The sequence below is a fragment of the Equus asinus genome, chromosome 2, assembly GCF_041296235.1.
Source record: "Equus asinus isolate D_3611 breed Donkey chromosome 2, EquAss-T2T_v2, whole genome shotgun sequence".
Classification (NCBI taxonomy): domain Eukaryota; kingdom Metazoa; phylum Chordata; class Mammalia; order Perissodactyla; family Equidae; genus Equus; species Equus asinus.
The window spans coordinates 176,484,910-176,505,178 of NC_091791.1; the positions used below are offsets into that span (position 1 = coordinate 176,484,910).

The following is a 20,269-nucleotide window of genomic DNA, read 5'->3' on the forward strand; positions in this document are numbered from 1 at the left end:
TGCTTTCCCCAGTGAAGTTCCCTTTCTTTATTCTCCCTTGACTTTCCACGCACGTTCACACAAGCTCTTGGGTGTGGAATCTCCTTACTTCCTGGCAATCAAAACATTTTCCCTAGCCTTGCGTGTTGTTAATGCAAAGAGTTTATAAAGAGGAAGTTCGTACCTGCTCCCTGACCGCTCCCAGTGCTTGTCTAAGCATGTTCCTTCTCACAGCGCTACCTCAGTTTGCTAATTATTGCTCACCCTCCTCCCTGATGATTGGTACCAAGGACAGGTGCTGAGAGCATTCATCTTCAGTTCTCAAACACGTGCTTGTCTCTGAGTCTCTGCTTTGTGTATTTTGGCATTGTATATTTTATAATAGAAATAATTTACAGTTTTGCTTGTCCACTTTACTACCACTATGTAATCCTACAGTTATAAATTGTGTGGTTGTTTATGAATGTGCAAAAAAAAGATGATGTATTCAAGTGTTTAGATGCCTTCAGTTGCTATTTTCAAGACTTACGTCCTAAGAGTATCAGTTCAGCACGTCTTTGTCATCCTTGCTCTTGAAGTCAGTGCGAAGGAATGCTGTGCTTCTGAGGTGGGGACCAACTCGATCCTTTGGTGTAACATCTCAATGGAGTCATTTTACATCTCATTTTACCACTTAAGGCAACCAGGGCATTTAAAGGCAAAGGTTTGGCCGTGGGTACCTTTGAGACAATGCATATGTTTTTTAACCTGGCAGTGGAATTCAGGGTATAGGATTGTAATTTCTAGCTTTCATAAAGATGGTTTTAAAATAACTTTGCTGAAAGGGAATAAAAGAAAGGATGGTAACTTTAATTTACTAGTCACCTGCTGTAATTTACTGGCAAGAATTTCTAAGGAGAATAAAAGCAGCACTTAATACCAAGTCATTAAACAACACACAGTGTGTTGCAATCCCACCTACAGTAGTGAGCCTACCTTCCTGGAAAAGGGAGCGAGTGACCGCAGGCCTCTGCCGTGGCGCAGCTGTCATATCCCGGGCTGAGCTGGTCTAGCTCACATCTTTTTCTGCACACTGAAGGAATGCAGCGGCTCCAGGCCTTGCCAGACTGAGCCTGACTCTTTCCAGTTCTTAATGTTTGAAATTGCTGTGCGATAACCACCTGTCTGATAGAGTTTAGGAAATAAGAGATGAGCCGAGAGGGCAAAAAATATAGTATAGGGGCTGGCCCCGTGGCCGAGTGGTTAAGTTCGCGCGCTCTGCTGCAGGCGGCCCGGTGTTTCGTTGGTTCAAATCCTGGGCGCGGACATGGCACTGCTCATCAAGCCATGCTGAGGCAGCGTCCCGCATGCCACAACTAGAAGGACCCACAATGAAGAATATACAACTATGTACTGGCGGGCTTTGGGGAGAAAAAGGAAAAAATAAAATCTTTAAAAAATATATATATAGTATAAAACTTAGTCCAAGTATTATCCTATAATCTGTTACTATTTTTCTGTAAAATTATTCCAAATTTTAAAAGTTCATTTCAGAACTGTTCTTTTCCTTTTTGTTTCGGTGAGGAAGATTGGCCCTGAGCTAACATCTGTGCCGATCTTCCTCTATTTTGTATGTGGGATGCTGCCACTGCACGGCCTGACAAGAGGTATGTAGGTCGGTGCCCAGGATCTGAAACTGTGAACCCCGGGCCACCAAAGCACGCAAACTTAACCACTACGCCACTGGGCCAGGCCCAAGAACAATTGTTAACCTTGGTCTTTTGCACTGATTTTCACAGATATTACAAAATATGAATATGGTATTGTCAGATGAACTAATGAGGCAGCTCTGATACTCGTGATGAAAGGACTAGCCATTGGAATATATTGTGCTGTTTTGCGTTGATTATTTCAAAAATGTATATTAAGTGTAAGAGAAACAAACATGAGATTCAATACAACTGAGTTAGAAATAAAACCAGAATCATGAACCCCTGAATTATGAGGATGAGTCAGGGGATGTCATGGATCCGTGCATGTACTTGGCCTCTGAGCTGCATTTCACCTCTGACACAAAGTAATCCAAGGACTTTCGATGTCTTAACATCCCTAAAGTTCAACTTGCTTGCCTTAAAATGGGAACAACAGCAGTACCTGCCTCAGAGAATTGAAAGAGTTAAATAGTCTGTGTAAGTTGCTTGGTACAGGACCTTATAGGACTTGTTACAGGGCCTTGTTAGAAGACTTCGACCATGGTTGGTGTTACTACTACTGCTTCCAATACCAAAGAAAGAAACTCTTCACTCTAGATCTTGTCTCCACTGTCCAGAAAATAAAGTTCATGTTCCTTAGCATGACTTCCAAAGCCAATTTGATCTGATGCGAGCGGCTCCGTTTCCTGCGACCATGCTTCCTGCCCCTGGAACTGCAACGGCAATGAACAAACGTTCAGAGCTTTCCTACCCCTGTTTTCTCCGCCTCAGAGTCCCTCCCTCTGGATCGCTCTTCAAGATCTTGCTTAAGGGGCTGGCCCCGTGGCCGAGTGATTAAGTTCGCGCTCTCCGCTGCAAGCGGCCCAGTGTTTCGTCAGTTCGAATCCTGGGCGCGGACATGGTACTGCTCATCAAACCACGCTGAGGCAGCGTCCCACATGCCACAACTAGAAGGATCCACAACTAAGAATATAAAACTATGTACTGGGGGGCTTTGGGGAGAAAAAGGAAAAAAATAAAATCTTAAAAAAAAAAAAAGATCTTGCTTAAGAGCCCCTTCTCCAGGAAGCCGTCCCCCACTCTCCTGCTGTGTTCCTCGTCCCTCCTCCTGTGCATCACAGACATAAACCCGTCCCAGTTATAACTCATCACCGTGTACTACTGTTACTTGCTTACTATCTAGTACCTTTGTCGGGTGTGAAGATCAGAAATCATTACTTCTTCATCTCCATATTTTCCTCCTGGGGCTTGACACATAGTTGGCACCCAACAAGACTGATGACTCAGGGGCTGGCCCAGTGGTGCAAGGGTTAAGTTCATACGTTCCGCTTCGGTGGCCCAGGGTTCGCCGCTTTGGATCCTGGGTGCGGACATGGCACTGCTTGGCAAGGCATGCTGTGGTAGGCATCCCACAGATAAAGTAGAGGAAGATGGGCACGGATGTTAGCTCAGGGCCAGTCTTCCTCAAAAAAAGAAAAAAGATTGATGACTCAATTGAATGAATATGAGTAGAAGTACTGTGGATACTCAAAAATGTTTTGGAAGATAACAAATGAAAATTTATGTTTAGTTATTTATTAGAACCTCATTTAGTTCATAGGAGCGGAGACCAATGTTATCAGAAGATATTTTGTTTATTTCTGGTTTATCTGTAGAACACATTTAATATGACTCTTTGAGAATTTGATTTTGCCTTTTGCTTCCATCCTTCAGGTCCCAGTTGCAGCCATCCCTTGCCATAACTTTTGAACTCTATTTGGAAAAATACTGGCCAGGAAAAAAAAAATGATAAAATTTTTCCTTATGGTGAATAAGCAAGGGCAGACCCGACTTTCTAAGTACTATGAACATGTGGAGATTAATAAGCGTACGCTTCTGGAAACAGAAGTCATAAAGAGCTGTCTGTCTCGATCCAGTGAACAAGTAAGTTTCCGACTCTCTCTGTTATCTCTGCCTTCAGCTCAGCAGTGGCAGATCTGTTCTTACTGAATCTCTAGGGCGGTCGTTTTCTTTGAACTGCATTCTTTCAACAGCTCTTAGGGAGAAGAACAAATGAAGTGCAATGAAGACTGAAGCACGCTCCTTTTACATCCCCTTAAGGAAAATAAAAACCAGGAGATGTCTTCGGTTCATATTCAGGTCAGCTTATCCGTCTCAATGCACTGTGGAAGCGGCAGCTCAAACTTGCTCCTGCTAAGAGACATATCTTCTTTCTCCGTTCGTATGAATTCACCCCTTGGAACTCTCAGGAGCGCCTGGAGCAGGTGGCTTTCTTTAAGCCACAAGATGAAGGTCAGATGACCTATATAGAGGTGAACACCTGAGGCCCATTTTGTGCCGGAGGATAATATGATTCTCATGTGGAGTGCAGTTTTTTTCTGCTTATCATTTTTGTAAATTTACCACCCATGTAATACTGGAACTAGTGATTTAAAAACAAAACAAACTTGATTTGAACTTGTCTTATTTTATTATGTAGATGGGTGAAATGGAAGTTAAAAATTCCTATGAAGCAACACATCTATCCGTTCTGCCAAAATTGAGGTTAAATTAAATCATTAAAATAAATGGGAATGGGAATTTTTAAAACTGAGTCTATTTTTACGAAGAACTTTAATTAGAGAATTACTTAATCCGGTCTTAAACTTTGAATCCATTGGAAATCACTAAAAAACTGAGGCAAAATCGGGGCCAGTCCAGTGGCACAGCGGTTAAGTGCACATATACCACTTTGGTGGCCCGGGGTTCTCCATTTTGGATCCCAGGTGTGGACATGACACCTCTTGACAAGCCATGCTGTGGTAGACGTCCCACATATAAAGTAGAGGAAGATGGGCACAGATGTTAGCTCAGGGCCAGTCTTCCTCAGCAAAAAACAAAAGAGGAGGATTGGCAGCAGATGTTAGCTCAGGGCTAATCTTCCTAAAAAACAAAAACTGAAGTAAAATCAGAAAACTTGTTTAAATCACCCATTAATTTTGCCAGTCCTCCATTTCACTGCAGATGTAAAAAGGCTGCCTGTGGGAACCACAGCTAAGTCTTAAAATATTAAGCTATATCAGTGCTCAGAAGTTACACGTTGGAGCTGTGTTTCCCTTGGCGTCTAAATTGATTTTCCAGTCGCAACATCTCCGAGTCCTCTTTGAATTACCACTTGGGCCTGCCTTGGCACACACTGCTTCATGTAGTTGTCAAAAGGAAACAGAAGCTATTAAGGGGCTGTGTTAATAGCCACGTACTTTAAGTAGGGTAAACAAACTCCAGAAGCGTTCCTGTTTAACCCTTTCTGCCGAAGGCGGGCGCTCCACCATTTCAAGCACTGTTTTCACAGAGGGGGTCACTCTTTGAAATACATGCTGTGGAATGAATATACCGTTAGATATCTTTGAAGCATTCTAAATTAGTTTCGATTTTTAAAGAGAACCCAGTGGGCTTTGGGCATAATCAGGCACCAGAGTAGCATGATCTCAGCTGAGTTTTTATTTCATCCACAAAGGGGCTATGATACCTTCCTTTTTTCCTTCATGTCAGAAACTCCTGAGAGGCTTTGAAAAACGTCCCTCAGTTCTTTCAATTAGGTGTGTTTCCTTGAAAGATCTGACTGAGCAGAAATCACACTGGCTCTCCAGTGGGCCAGAAGCTGCAGAATGGGCCTCTCCTTATTACCTTTATCCTAATTTTAAATGAAAGCCCCAAATCCCTCCACTTTCTAGAGTGTCAGATGGCTTTCCCATGGAAGAAATCCCATAATCAAAACTTGCAGCTTCGTTCCCGGGTGCATCTGGGCAGCCGAGGGCAACGTGCCCCAGGACGAACAGTTCACGCGCAGTCACGTTTGGTCAAGCACCCCCGAGGTCCGAAGGGAGGCAGCACCGTGCCTTCAGTCCAACTGCTATCCCCCCCAGAGCCTCCCCATTACCCTTGTACAGTGGCTTCAGGAGAGAGATCAACGGGCAGGGAGTTGTTCTGTCCATAGTCAGTGGAAAGCCGGTTATTAATTCATAGGAAGCAATGTTTACAATGGGAGATTTTGTCTAGCATGGGCCACACAAAAGCCGTCTTTAAATAATTTATAAAAGAGTCTACATTGATTCTTTTCATGGGTCTAGGAAAAAGAAGTCAAGATTTTTTTGCATGTGTGGATGCTACATGAATTTGGCTCTTCAATGACTTTTTTTTTTTGAGAAAGATTAGCCCTGAGCTAATGTCTGCCACCAATCCTCCTCTTTTTTGCTGAGAAAGACTGGCCCTGAGCTAACATCTGTGCCCATCTTCCTCTACTTTGTATGTGGGACATCTACCACAGCATGCCTTGCCAAGCAGTGCCATGTCCACACCTGGGATCTGAACCGGCGAACTCTGGGCCGCCAAAGCAGAGCATGTGCACTTAACTGCTGTGCCACCAGGCCCGCCCTCTTCAATGAGTTTTAAATAGTACAAAACTGAATCTCTAATTACTTCCAAAAGAGCTTAAGGGAGATGAAAAGAAGAAAATCTTCTTTATCATGTTGGCTTATTTTCATGTTGGAGGCAGGTTAAAATGCTGATTATTGGGGCTGGCCCAGTTGCGCAGTGGTTAAGTTTGCATGTTCCGCTTTGGCAGCCTGGGGTTTGCCAGCTTGGATCCTGGGTGTGGACATACACACCACTTGTCAAGCCATGCTGTGGTAGGCATCCCACATATAAAGTAGAGGCAGATAGGCACAGATGTGAGCTCAGGCCAGTCTTCTTCAGCAAAAAGAGGAGGATTGGTGGCAGATGTTAGCTCAGGGCCAGTCTTCCTCAGCAAAAAGAGGGGGATTGGTGACAGATGTTAGCTCAGAGCTTATCTTCTTCAAAAAAAAAAAGAATCAAAAAAAGTGGTGATTATTCAGCAGCTTTGCCTGCTGAGTTCCACTCAGAGCCAAACAAAGGAAGGGAAGGAGCACAGGTGGGCACCCATGTGAACACTCAGACTTTTGTCCAAGACCGCTCCTCCACGTCCCATTAGAGATGCTGCCAAGCAGTCCCCTGAGTAGTGTGAGGAGAAGGCCCACAAAGACTGTGTGACATTTTAATGTCGTATATTTCTGGGAATGTATTGACATATTCAAGTCAGAGCCTCGAAACTATGCATGCTGTTTTGAAGAAATCCCTGTAGCACAGGAATTAATATCTAACTGTGTTTTGTCTAGTGCTCTTTCATCGAATATAAGGATTTTAAGCTGATATATCGGCAGTATGCGGCTCTCTTCATAGTGGTTGGAGTTAACGACACTGAGGTAAGATCATAGAAGGGCCTGTGGAAAATGCCAGAAAACTAGGAATGACAGTCTGATTTTTATCCCTCCTTACAATGACACTTCCTTCCCTGCCTGCCTCCCTAAGAACTATCTCGACTCTTTTGAAGGATCTTGGTTTCTAACGAGGCTGGGGGAAGCTGTGTGGAGGAGAAATACCTAGGATTTTTCTTGGGTTAGATGAGCAGCTTGTGGGGAAGCGCAAAGCCACAGAATGCCTTCCTCAACTCCAAGCTGTGCCAGCGTCCTGTCCTTGTTGTGTGTGGCACAGTGGGGCGGCTTAGACGAGTCGAGGCCAGTCAGTTGGGGCATTAAACGTAGGCTGACGTCTCAGAAGCCAGGTGGAAAAGTGGTGGCATGAGGGACCTGGAAAATGGCTTCAGCCAGTGGGTGATGAAGTCAGGGAGTAGAGCTGGACTTAATCTGATTTCAGTCTAGCTAGATTCATCATGGACTTTTAAAAATATCTTAGAGCTTAAGGTTTTCTACATTTCCCCTATTGATAACTTCTTTTAAACAAGTGAGTCATAGAACAATTCTGAATATTTGTCACTGGGAAGCTACTTGGCTCACATTATCTGTTTTCCAAGCCACGTGCTATAAAACCTGGTTGCTGCCTGGGCAGCTGCGTGTCTGATTTACACACGGGCCCTGCGAAAACCAATGGCATCTTCTTTTTTCGTTTCAGAATGAGATGGCAATTTATGAATTCATCCATAACTTTGTGGAAGTTTTAGACGAGTACTTCAGCCGAGTGGTAAGTCTAATGAGTAAAAAATGGTTTTCGACCTCAGCCCAGTTACCCAGAAATGGGTCTATATCAAGAACATCTGTTAATATAGAGCTTTAATATGTAAAAGTTAAAATTCAAATGTTGCCAAAGTTTCTTTACCTTTCCTTCTGGCTCATCCAAAGTGTTACAAACCTTTGTGTGCCTTAGATCTTTATAAAGAACCAGTTCTACAAGACTAAGAAACTCTTACGTCTCTCCATTAAAAGATTTTGCTGTCTAACTTGCTCTCTCTTTTCTTCTTTCTGCTGCTTCCCCTCCTAAGATACCAGGACCCTTTTTAGTTTAAGAACCATTTCCCTCCATACCCTTGCTTTGAGGGTCAGAACCAACTCCCCTAAGAAATACATGAGTTCCTTTCCAACAGTCCTTTTTTTAAAAAAAACAGCTCTATTGAAATATAATTTACATACCATACAATTCACTCATTTAAAGTGTATGGTTTTTAGTATTTACAATGAGTTATGCAACCATCACCACAATCAGTTTTAGAATATTTCATCACCCTAAAAAGAAACACCGTGCCCATGAGCACTTCCCTCCCAGTTATCCCCCTCAACCTGCTCTGGGCCCTCGGTAACCGCTGATCTACTTTCTGTCTCTGTAAGTTTGCCTGTTCCAGACATTGTATCTAAAGAGAATTATACCATGGTGGTCTTTTCTGACCGGCTCTTTTCACTTAGCATAATGTTTTCAAGATCCATCCATGGTGTAGCATGTGTCAGAACTTCATTCCTTTTTATAGCCGAATAATATTCTACTTTATGGATGTACCACATTTTGTTTCCATTCATCAGTTGATGGACATTTGGGTCATTTATACTTTTTGGCTATTATGAATAACGCTGCTGTGAACATTCACATACACGTTTTTGTGTGGAATCATGGTTTCACTTCTCTTGGGTGTCTACCTAGGAGCAAAATTGCTAGGTGATGTGGTAACTCCATGTTTAACATTTTGATGAACTGCCAAACTCTTTTCCAAAGTGACTGCTTGATTTAAATTCCCATCAGCAGTGTATGAGCTTCCAGTTTCTCCATGTCCTCACCAAAACTCATTATCTACCTTTTGGATTGTAGCCATCCTAGTGGGTATGAAGTGGTATACGGGCCAGTCAATTGTGGGTTTTATTTATGTTTCACTGGTGAATAACAAAGTTGAGCATCTTTTCATGTTTTTGGCCATCTATATATCTTCTTTGGAGAAATGTCTGTTCAAATCCTTTGCCCATTTTTCAGTTGCGTTACTTGTCTTTCTATTGTTGAGTTATGAGTTCTTTATATATTCTGAATACAAATCTCTTATTGAATATGATTTGAAAGTATTTTCTCCTATTCAGTCATTTTCTTTGCACTTTCTTGATGATGTGCTTTGGAGCACAATAGTTTTTAATTTTGATGAAGTTCAGTTAATTTGTTTTTTCTTTTGTTCCTTGTGTCCTTGGTGTCATGTCTAAAAAGGCTTTGCCTAACCTATGGTCGTGAAGATTTACTCTTATGTTTTCTTCTTAGAGTTTTATCATTTTAGCTCCTACATTTAGGTCTGTGATCCATTTTGAGTAATTTTAGTACATCATGTGAAGTAGGGGTGTAACTTTTACTGTTTTGCACGTGGCTATCCACTTGTCCCCAAACCATTTGTTGAAAAGACTGTTCTTTCCCCGCATTGAGTTGTCTTGGCACCCCTGTCAAAAATCAATTGACCATAAACGTAAGGGTCTCTGTCTGGACTTTCAGTTCTCTTCTAATGATCTATGTGTTTCTCCTTCTGCCAGTACCACACTGTCTCGATGAGGTTAGCTTTGTAGTTAGTTTGAAATCCAACAGTCTTTTAAGAAAGAATCAGTGAAGATGTTTTCCTTTGCTACCTCAGGCCTTCCAGAGCCTTCTTGAGAAGTAGTAGTGGCACAAGCTGATTTGTCAAAGTTGCTTTGTTTGTTTCATTTTGCTTTTAAATAAAAGGATTAGGAAGGAACTCTTTCCCAGCTGCTTCCTCCTGAGGCAGTGAGTGGCATCTGCTGCCTCTTTAGTAATGTTGAGTGACCTGAAGCCTGCTGAGGGCGAAACTCGTGTTAAGAAGCTCCATCTTCAGCCTAAGTCGTAATGCCAGAAGTCAAGTTTGGCACACTCCTTCACGGAATGATCGGCCGGCCTGTCTTCGTTGCCGTCGTGCAGCGGTTCTCCAAGTGTGGCTCCTGGACCAGCAGCATCAGCACCACCTGGGAACTCGTTAGAAATACAAATTCTGGGCCCGCTCCGGAGCACTGAATCAGAAACTCTGGGTGGAGGCCCACCCATCTGTTTGAACAAGCCTTCCAGGTGATGTGCTGCGTGCTGACGTTCCAGGAGCGCTGCCTTTCTGCAGGAGGCCTGCTGTCAGCCGTTTCCTGATTCAGGAGTTGGAGCTGGGAAGCTGCCCTGTGGCCTGTGACATGGTAGTGCATCTAGCTAGAAGGGATTGGACCGTCCGAAGCCGAACGAGGGCAAGAGGGCAGCTCTTCCAGAGACTGGCCTTGCGGGGACGGGGGCATTGATGCTGGCTTTGAAATCTGTCTTTGTATTGATTGCTTGGGGAGAGCACCACAGACCAGCACTGTCCAGTGGAACTTTCTGCAGTGATAGAAATGTGCTGTACCTGTGCCGGCCAATATGGGAGCCACTGGCCACATGTGGCTCTTGAACACTTGAAATGTGATTAGTGTAAATGAGGAGCTGAAATTTTAATTTTATTTCGCTTTAACTAATTTAACTTTAAATCACCACAGGAGGCTGGTGGTCGCCATAGTGGATAGCATAGCTCTGTCTCTTGTTTCTCTCCTGATGACACTCTCTTCAGACAGGCTGGTTGCAAGTCAGGGTCTGGGATTCAGAGCTGGCCGTGATTAGCCACTTTAAGGCAACACCTATCAAGAAGAATAGAATTTCCCAAAATAGCAATGTTTTAAACCTGGAAGAATAAAGAGTGGGTATAAGTACTATCATTGCTAAAGTTTCTAAAATTGTTATTATTATATTCGGTAACTGAGAATAAATAGCAGGTTGCTGAATTCTAGCTGTCATTCTAGGGAGAGCGTCAGTGACCACATAACCACAGAAGTAAAGATTAGAATTTAATTTAAACCAAGTGATTACACAGGACTTGGACAGTACTCAGGGATGGCCTGGTGTCAGATGGCAGTAGCAAAAAGCAGAGAAAGAGGAGGGAAAAGAGTACTATGGGAAAGAAAATAGACTTTGTCCCGCTGGTGGAGAATGCCTTGTCATCTGAGATTTATTTTTAGGTTTGTGAGTTTTAAACATTCTTTCTGGGGCTATTTTTCATCTTAGAGTTTTAAAATCTTAAATTTGGAGATCAGCCTCATGCTGTCTGGGCTGAAAGAAGCATCTTGGCATCACGTTTCAAGACAAAAAGCCAGCCCAGTGAGCTTCAGCACAGGCAGCTCCACAAGAGAGGGGGCCTCACTGTTGAGGAAGTGGGACCAGGGCTGTGGGTGCTACCCTTGACAAACCTCAGGTCCTCTCAAGTGTCATTGAACTCTGTTTACTTTGTCCTTCTGGGACTTCTTCATGACATAAATATCTATATTCATTGAAAAAAATTAAAAATACATATAAGCAAAAAGAAAGGGGAGAAGAGTATCAGTAAGCCCATCACTTATTGATACATACTGTTAGGTACATTTCCGCTAGGCTTTACACATCTGTCTATATCTACATTTCTCTTTATGTATACATGTATACATGGGATAATACTGTATATGCCATTTTATAGCTTGCTTTCTTATTTAACAATGGTCAGTACTTGTATATCTGCATCATCTTTTTTTTCTTTTTTTTTTTGGGGGGGGTGAGGAAGATTGGCCCTGAGTGAACATCTGCTGCCAATGCTCCTCTTTTTGCTTGAGGAAGATTGTCCCTGAGCTACCATCTGTGCCAGTCTTCCTCTATTTTGTATGTGGGTTGCCGCCACAGCATGGCTGCCCATGAGTGGTATAGGTCTGCACCTGGCAACCGAACCCAGGGTGCTGAAGCAGAGCACACTGAACTTAACCACTAGGCCATGGAGCCGGCCCCTACATCATCATTTGTGGATCTGCTATAATTTATTTAACTAGTCCCCACTTGATAGACACTTAGCTTGTTTTCAATAATTTGCTGCTATAAACAACATTACCCTGCACATCCTATCACACATTGTTGTGTCATCATCTAATTATTTCCTTAGAATAAACTTGTAGAAATAAAATTGATGCATTCAAAGGGTAAGCACATTATTCAAAGGGTATCCACATATCAAATTACCTATCATCTGTAATGGTTGAGTTCCTTTATTCCCTCTAGCTTCTAAGATAAATTGTTCTGGCCTCTAAAATTCCTCTAAACTGCAGCCGATTATGTTTTTAAATCGCAATCCCGAACTCAGGGCCTTCCCGCTCTCAGGCTCCTTCATACTGAGCAGCCCCTCTCACCCGCTGCCAGGCCTGCGGCCCAAGCAGCCCGCGGGCAAGCCACTAGGCTCCCTGTGTGCCGGTGTCTCTTTCTCATCCTTGCACTCTTTTCTCTTTTCCAGAGTGAATTAGATGTATCCTTTTTCACCTCTGTGAGCCAAGTTTTCCACAGTACTTGGCAAAGCACAGGCTAGTCCTGATCAGGTAAGTGCCACGGGGCAGGAAAACCGTTCAACAGAATCCGGAATCCGAATGCTCATCAGCAACAACTCTGACGAGACAGCCAGAGGCGCAGGTGCTCTGCCGAACAGCCCCGCCAGCCTCTTCACAAGGACAATTCTTATGAAGATTCTGATATTTTTCAGACAGGGCAATGCTAGGTAGTAGTTAATAATAGCTTATATATTAATTTAGCTTCTTTTAAGCATATGGAATAGACCTTTTCATAATTTAAACAACACAGCCAGAAAGCACTTGGTCCTCCTAGAGAGAATGGATTTTCATGGCTCCAGGTGTAAATCTCCAGAAACTCCCCACGTGATCAGAATAAGGCCTGTGGGGATGATAAACTGGAGCGTTAAAGAAATTGCCTGGCTTGTATTCATTTCCTTTTATAGCAGAGAAAGCTCTCCTTTTCTTCTCTTCCTTCTCCCGTTTAAATCAGAGTATCCCAGGGCCCCAACAACAGGCATGACTTGCCCAGAATGCTGCAGGCCTGTGGATTTTGGCGGGAGCCCACTGGGGTCTGTGTGAGTGCTCTGGAGGCAAGCTGACTTCCAAGTTAATTTTTACTGCAAAAATCAGCTTACCACTTGAAAGCAATAAATAAAAGCGTCCTTTGAGAAAACATCAAGCTTGAATCTAAAATAGTAACATTAATTATAACAAATATATAATATACATAAAATATATGTAATATATGACAAATATAGATTAATTATAATACATGTTTATGTACATATACCCTAATATATGGATATATTAGACACATGTGCCTGAGCCAGTATATTCCGGGAAATGGCCATTTACCTTTTACCTGACTCTAAGAAGATGTCATCATGTGGACCAACTTGGTTTGCAGGCTGCGTGTGGACGCCTCTTTAAACTAACTGTGAAAATCTGAGTGCCCTCTAGTGGTGAGTGACCTAAATCTGTGATCCCTTTGACCTAAGAGACCCAAGACTAGGCTGCATATTAGGGTGGATTTTTATTCAGCATTTAACATTCCATTTTAGCTAAGCCCTTTAAAGCAATTCAAAATACATCTCTTCCTCCTCGTACAGGGGCATAAGCAAAATGCCTTTTGATTAAAAAAATCGTCAGGAAGACAGCAAAGGCCAATAGACACTTCACTGGGAGGCCAGAAACCCCACTTCCGCCTTCGGCTGCCACCAGCTGTGCGTCTTGGACAAGACGCACAACCCCCTCATCTCAGAGTGATAGAATTAGACAAGAAGAGCTTCAACACTCTCCCAGCCTTAATATTTGGTGTCATCATGACTCTAGGGAACTGAGCTGTTACCGTACACCCAGAAGAGGAAGAGTCTGATGAGTCGAGATATTCAGAGTTAAAGGGAATCAGATATAACAGGATATGTATTGGAGTTGGACTAGTTGTATTCAGAGTGTCTTACATATTGACTAGATGTTTATTAGAAGTAGAGACGCGTTTCTTTGTCTTTGTATTCCTTTGGTGTTTAGCATAGGTCCGTGTAATGGGCTCCAGCATTCTTGTTTGAAGTTAATTTCCACTGCAGGGCACACAATTTGTATCTTTTATCCTCATTTTACTTGGTTTCATTTTTGCCTTCCCTTCCTCTCTGACCAGCTTACTTATTTACTGTCCTGAGGAGTTACTTAGGCATCTCCATCAGGCAGATTAGGGACTTTGCATCATTTAGAGAGGGGAACTAAATCTCTCGGGACCTGGCAGTGTCTGTCTTCGCTCTGGGTGTAATTCCACGTGGGCCTCCGGTGGTCTAAAGGTGGAGGCAGGATGTGGGGCCATTCTTAAAGGGTTTCCTCCCTCAGCCATCTGAAAAATATCAAATGAAAAGCCCAGGCCTCTCCTCTGCCTCGTACATAGTTCCTTTTACCCATCTCGTGTCCAGGGATGGCCTCCACGCACCAGCTACATACCACCAGTAAGACAAGGGAGCCTTTCAGAGGTGTCCTGCTTCCCCTGTGCAGGGCCACAGACGCTCTGCAGCCCCAGTCTGGGAGCATGTAACCAGCAGCCTGCTGGAGCAGCTAACCTTGTTCACGTCTGCTCTGCCAGGAAAGCTTTCTTAGGCCTTGAAAAGTTGAAAACAAGCAACTGATAGAATTGGAACCTGGAGCTGGTTCTCCCAACGCTCAGAGCACATCGTCTTCTTTGTGTTGCTCAGGCTTAAGAAAGCCCTCCTTGTCAGCCCACGTGGAAGAGACCTGATTTACAGCTCAGTTCTGGAAGAGACGTGATATACAGCTGGGTTCTGGTGCAGCGACAGAGGATGGAAGTCAAAACCACATGGAATTCCCAAGCAGCCCTTTCCGTGTAGGCTTGTTCTCCAGAGGCTTTGGCTCTCTGGAGCCTTTTAAGAATGGGGCAGTTTCCCAGAGCCTGCAGTTAGACTCTGAGAAATAAAATGCACCATTTACATTTTCCTTTAGTATGAACTTGTTCTCCTTCTAGTAAGACTAACAATCACAGAGCAAGACAGATGGGATTTTAAAAAGAAACGACCTAAGCACAAGAAATCAGGACAGGAATTCTGGCTTGTTGCAAACCCTTCTAAGTGGAAGCTCTGCTGCAGTGGTGTCAGGCGGGGCCGACTGCACCCTTGGGACCAAGCACGTCAGTGACCTAAATCATTCGCGTGCCGTGAAGAAGCTCCTGTACGCTCTTCACATTCCACTCCACCCGCTGGGCTGAAGTGTTGCCGGAGGATTCCTGAGGCCCTGCCTCTATAGGGAAAGTCTGCCCTATCACACACTTTGGTAGACTTATTTAGGACTTTAAATTCTGTGAATAAAGATGATTTTTAGGAACCAAGTGATGAGCTTCCCAAAATGTGCTCGGCTCTGGAGCCCAGGTTTGCTGAATTCTCCAGACCATTCATAATTCAAAGGAGCTGTCTCCACCCCTTTCTGCTAAATATTCAAGGGTCAGCACCAATGAACAGTGCCGTGTGGGAGATGTCTGACTCCTCCTCAGTTCAGCGCACACCTGCCGTGTGTGTGAAGGTACAGAAAACTTCAACAGCCTTTTTGGTGTTTGGTGCCTGGTTTTCTTCGGCTGGAATGGAATGCAGCAGTACCTTTAGCCCTGGACCACCAGGCGCTTTCCTGGACCCTATGCTTTCGAGGGCCCCCCTCCAGCTCTCCTTCGCAGCACCTCTCTCCAGGCGTGAGGATCCTGACCCAGAGCCTGCAAGGTCCCCATCCGCTTCGTGACCACCCTTAGCTACCTGGGTCCCCGGAATTTACTAGGTGCCCAGTCATCCCAGAGCCTGCTGCTAGGGCCTCTCGTCCACCCTCACCCACCCCAGGACTGGGGGCAGGAATGGTTGAGATGCTGGGATGGTAACTGGGGTATCCCACATGCGTGCTTGGGAAGAGAAGTGGGGAGCAGGCTGTGTCCCTGTTTATATTCTCGTGCCCCTCCCCCATGAGTATAGGGTAGGCTTATACTCCAGAATATTTTCTTGATTCAAAAATATCTTTTAAAAAGAAATCTTTAGAAAACGATCATGTTTTTCTTTTATAAGTCCCTAAAGCCAAAAGGTCCGAACAGTTAATTGTAGAACCTTAAAGCTCATGTGGGTGATGTGGAAGGACCCTGAATCATGCCTTCTTTATGGCAGTGGAGGGCAGCGGGTAGGAAGGGCCTTGATCCTGCTGGCACTCTCTGGGGCTCAGGTAGTCATCTGCCATGGTGCTCCCTGGAGGGATGCAGGCACCCCGGCAGCAGTCATCAGCACCAGCAAGACTGGCAGTCGGGCCCTGATCAGGACCCAGGGCCCACTGGGGGACATCCGCCTCTTGTTCCTTCATCACCTTCCTAAACCCCAAACCCCTTCAGAGGGCCAGAAACCAGAAGAGGGTTTCTCCCGGTAGGAGATCATTTCGGCTGGACTTAATGAGAAATCACAAAAGTACTTGTTCAACTAGGGGCTACAGAAATACTGGCAAGAATAAAGAAATTCTCCAGGGAACCATCCAACACTGAAGTGGCAGCTTCTAAGTGACCTGAGACTCTCTCGATGTTCTCTCAGAAAGTTATAATAATTAAGTCTTTACAAAAGGATTTCTTTGGAGGTACGATAGAGCAAGTGACTGCATCAGGAATGGCTCGATAATATCAGGAAGGAGCAAAGCAGCTCCCCTCCCCTGAAGGTTACTTTTAGAGTCATAGGATCTGAGTACTTTGGAGCTGGAAGAAACCTACACAACCACCAAGTTAAAAGCCTCACTTTTTTGGATGAAGAGGCCAAGGCCCAGAGAGGTTCTGTGATGTGTCCCCATCCACAGAGCGACTTTGGGGCAGAGCTGGCACTGCTTTCAGTGTTTCCAGGGCCCTGAAACTCTAGGGCCATAAGTTAGATAGAAGATTCAACTTGACACATTTTTTAAAAAGTGACCCAATCATCTGGAGTAGATTGTGGCAATTTATTCTCTAACAAGACGTTTATAAAGTGTCTTGGTGTTGTCAAAGCTTTTTCCCCAATCAGGGAAGGTGTTTAGAGAACACTCCTCTTTGGTTGGAGGAGTCAGAAATGATGAAACATCTTGAAGAGAGTATCTGAATGTCTTGATAAGAGCGTGAGCTCCACAAGTGGAGTTCACGTTGAGATTTCTAAACATCTTTTTTTCCTTTTGAAAATATGCAGATTGAAAGCAGGGCTGCAAGGAGTGAGAGCTGGCCCGTGGGCCTGAGGGGATGTGTGCAGCTAGTCGTCTTTGGGAAGGGCAGGCACTGAGGGATGAGGGGTGGGGCTCTCTCCATCCGGAGAGTCCCAGGTAACGCTGTTATGGGCGGCGAGTCTGAGAATTAGGAACGGTCCCCAAGGGAGTCAGTCATCCACCTGGGAAAGGGATGTGAATGTTCCAGATGAAACAGTTCTACTTTCCAGGCTTTTCCGGCTCCCACTAGCCTTCGCCAGCTCTCCATTTTCTTTAAATGTGTTCTCTGCGTCCTTTAGGTGCCATCTCCACCCACTGCTATGCCTTTTGTTCCATGCTTCTGGGTTCTGTTTTTTCTCCAGAATGGTGACTTATGAGAAACAACCAGGTTAGGACAAAAAAGAGGAGAAAGGACAAGCTCATTCGACCCATTGCTGACTTTCGTATTTGTGTAATTTTACATAAGCCTACACAAACTTAAAAAAAAAATTACACCTGGATGTCTCGTTGCTCTCAGAATATGAATGGGTCTTCAAGGAAAACCTACTTAGACAAAAAGATACACTCCTTTTCAGTGGCCTAATTAACAAGAGACAACGCTAAGCCTGAAAATGCACAGAGGACTGTGTTACGAGGAGAGCATAGCCAGGACTTCTAGACGATAGTATTCCATTTTCTGTGGGAAATCTGAGCACAGTGGCCCCTGGCAGCTTATCTGATCTCACGGGAAATTGAATTAAAGTATAAATTAATGAGAGCAAGTTTTTCCCACCCTACTTAGTCTGCTTAGCTAGGATCTTAAAAAAGAAAGAAATCAAGTAAGAAGATAGAGATCTGAGACCAAAATTGATTTAGAAATCTTCATTTCTAGGCTGGGCTCTGCCTCGCAATTGCGTTTGAGGTCCATTTGCATTACTGTGCCGCTCAGTTTTCTCACAGTAAAGGATAACCAGGCCACCACAGTCGTGTTAAAATACCAGGTTGAAAAAGTGTTTTGTGATGTAGAGATCAAAATTCCAACGTAGGAAGCAGAAACATTTTGATCACTTTAACTAAAAAATTGATTTCAGTGGCATTAATATTAGCAGGGCTGTAAGATGTTCAACTCCAATCCACATTACAAGACATTCAGAAAGGCTCTTAGGTTTCAGGGTTGGGAGAAAGTGGGGCTTTATGAATCTGCTCTTAGGGAGGCTATTTCTAGCTCGTCCCAGCTCCAACCTTAGGGTGCCCCTGAGGAGAAACAAGTTGCCTTGAGGATGTTTAAGTCAGTTCAGTATAGGCCCAAAGGTAGGACCTTCTTGAAATATTTTCAGCTCACCACACTATCAGACCAACAGCCTGGGCTTTTCTTGCTTCCTCCTCTTCCAGAAGTTGAGGTTGAACTGTGTTTGCCCATGTTTACTGCCATGTGGCTTGGCATATAGGGTGTTGTTTGGTCCCTGCTCACCTGGCATACAGCCCAAATGCCATTACTCATAAACCAAATCAAGATGTGAACAACAGCTGGATTCTTATTTTAAAGGAATCATGTGATTCTGGGGGAAATCAGCTTACAGGCTTTTGCCCCACATTGGATTTGGTCTGTGGTTTCCCTATTTAGTGCCAAAAAGCTGCATGATTATTAGGCGTTTGAGCCAGATACTCAGATGGACAGGCAGTCACATGCCCACAGTACAGAATGACCTCACTGAGCAACTCATGTTTCCAGGATGTTGGGAAATTCAGATTTGCTGAAGGAGCTTGTCCTTGCAATGTGAGGATGTCAGTGGTTGACATGATTCAGCATTAAATTCTAATCTGAATTTCAAAACAATTGGCCAGTTGAAGGGGACATTTGAATTGATTATCATCTACTTGCCAAAGATGGAGCAGTCTTCGGAGCAGCTTGACCCCTGAACCAATTCAAATAGAATAGATTAAAATTAGATCTCCTTCTATCCCAAGGAAAAACATCTTGGATGAGTTGACATTTTCAAAGGCACCAAGGCTTTTATTGCCCTTAGTAAATATAACGGGGATTCTACAGGCCAGTTTTCATGTCGCCACCTGTGCGCCCCCCCTTGCCTTTTTTTTTGGTGAGGAAGATTGGTCCTGAGCTAACATCTGTTGTCCATCTTCCTCTTTTTGCTTGAGGAAGATTGTCCCTGAGCTAACGTCTCTGCCAGTCTTCCTCTATTTTATATGTAGGACGCCGCTGTGATGAGCGGTGTGTAGGTCCGCACTTGGAATCCGAACCTGTGAACCTGACACCACTGAAGGGGTGTGCGCAAACTTAACCACTGTGCCACCAGGCCAGCTCCCCAACTTGCCTTTCTCTCTACCTGGCTGTCATTTCCATTGTCTTGGCTTCTCAGTTCTGGCTTCTGGATATGGTGAACAGGATTGAGTCAAGGGCCTAATATTCCAGTCCGAATGTGGCCATGGACAAAGCAATCATCTATATAATTGGAAGACATTATTAATAGGTATATCAGAGTAAAGGTTTTTTTCTGGGTCACTTAAGGACAGTTCCCATGGGCTCCTAAAAAACAGTTTATTCTGCTGGAGGACTATTTGCACAGAGCTTAATGAGATATTAACACAGAGCCTAATAGAAACTGAAAAGTCATTCACAGGGTTGTTTTATTCTGTATAGATGTACTTCACTAAAGAAATACAATATAGACTTGAAGATCTGGAATTATTAAACAAAAATCAGGTGGTAATGATTCACTTTACAAAGATTCACTATTTAATTATGGACTCCCCTGCTGCATTTAACCACTCATTTGTTGAACGAAGTTTATCTATTTAAAACAATCTGTCACCTGTTTTTTTTAACAGAACAGGATCATGCTCTTTAAATAGAGATGGGAACTCAAGATATGAAAGTGTAGAATTCAGAAGCATTCAACCATTATCACCATCTTATTCCACTTCCTCTTTTCCTTTCATGAAAGAAAAGTTAGGTACTCAAATGAAGGGGCTCCTAGGGGAAGACTTTGGCTCTTTCTCATTAGCAACATAGTCTACCAATATTTTCCTCTTCCTCCATGCCATATACTAACTTTCCAATAAGAAGAGCAGTAAGTTTGGGGGGAGGGCAAAAGGGGTAAAGGGGCACGCATGCATGGTGACAGCTGGAAACTACACTTTTGGTGGTGAACACAAGGCACACTGTACAGAAGCCGAAATATGATGTACACCTGAAATTTA

At 43.8% G+C, this 20,269-nt stretch overlaps 1 protein-coding gene across 8 annotated transcripts in view; it reads left to right on the plus strand.

Moving 5' to 3' along the window:
- The window catches only part of AP4S1 (adaptor related protein complex 4 subunit sigma 1), a 44,353-nt gene that overhangs the window by 22,372 nt on the left and 1,712 nt on the right, over nucleotides 1–20,269 (plus strand). For 4 of the 8 annotated variants that reach the window (XM_014857412.3, XM_014857403.3, XM_044765450.2 and 1 more), the window contains exons 2-5: nucleotides 3,384–3,593; nucleotides 6,845–6,931; nucleotides 7,638–7,706; nucleotides 12,310–12,321. In XM_014857412.3, coding sequence (XP_014712898.1) covers nucleotides 3,456–3,593; nucleotides 6,845–6,931; nucleotides 7,638–7,706; nucleotides 12,310–12,321 — 306 coding nt within the window. In that variant the 5' untranslated portion in view covers nucleotides 3,384–3,455. Of the gene's footprint in view, nucleotides 1–3,383; nucleotides 3,594–3,703; nucleotides 3,963–6,844; nucleotides 6,932–7,637; nucleotides 7,707–12,309; nucleotides 12,392–14,574; nucleotides 16,865–20,269 lie in introns of those variants that run through there. The other 4 variants (XM_070504204.1, XM_070504205.1, XM_070504207.1 and 1 more) reach the window with 3 other exon arrangements.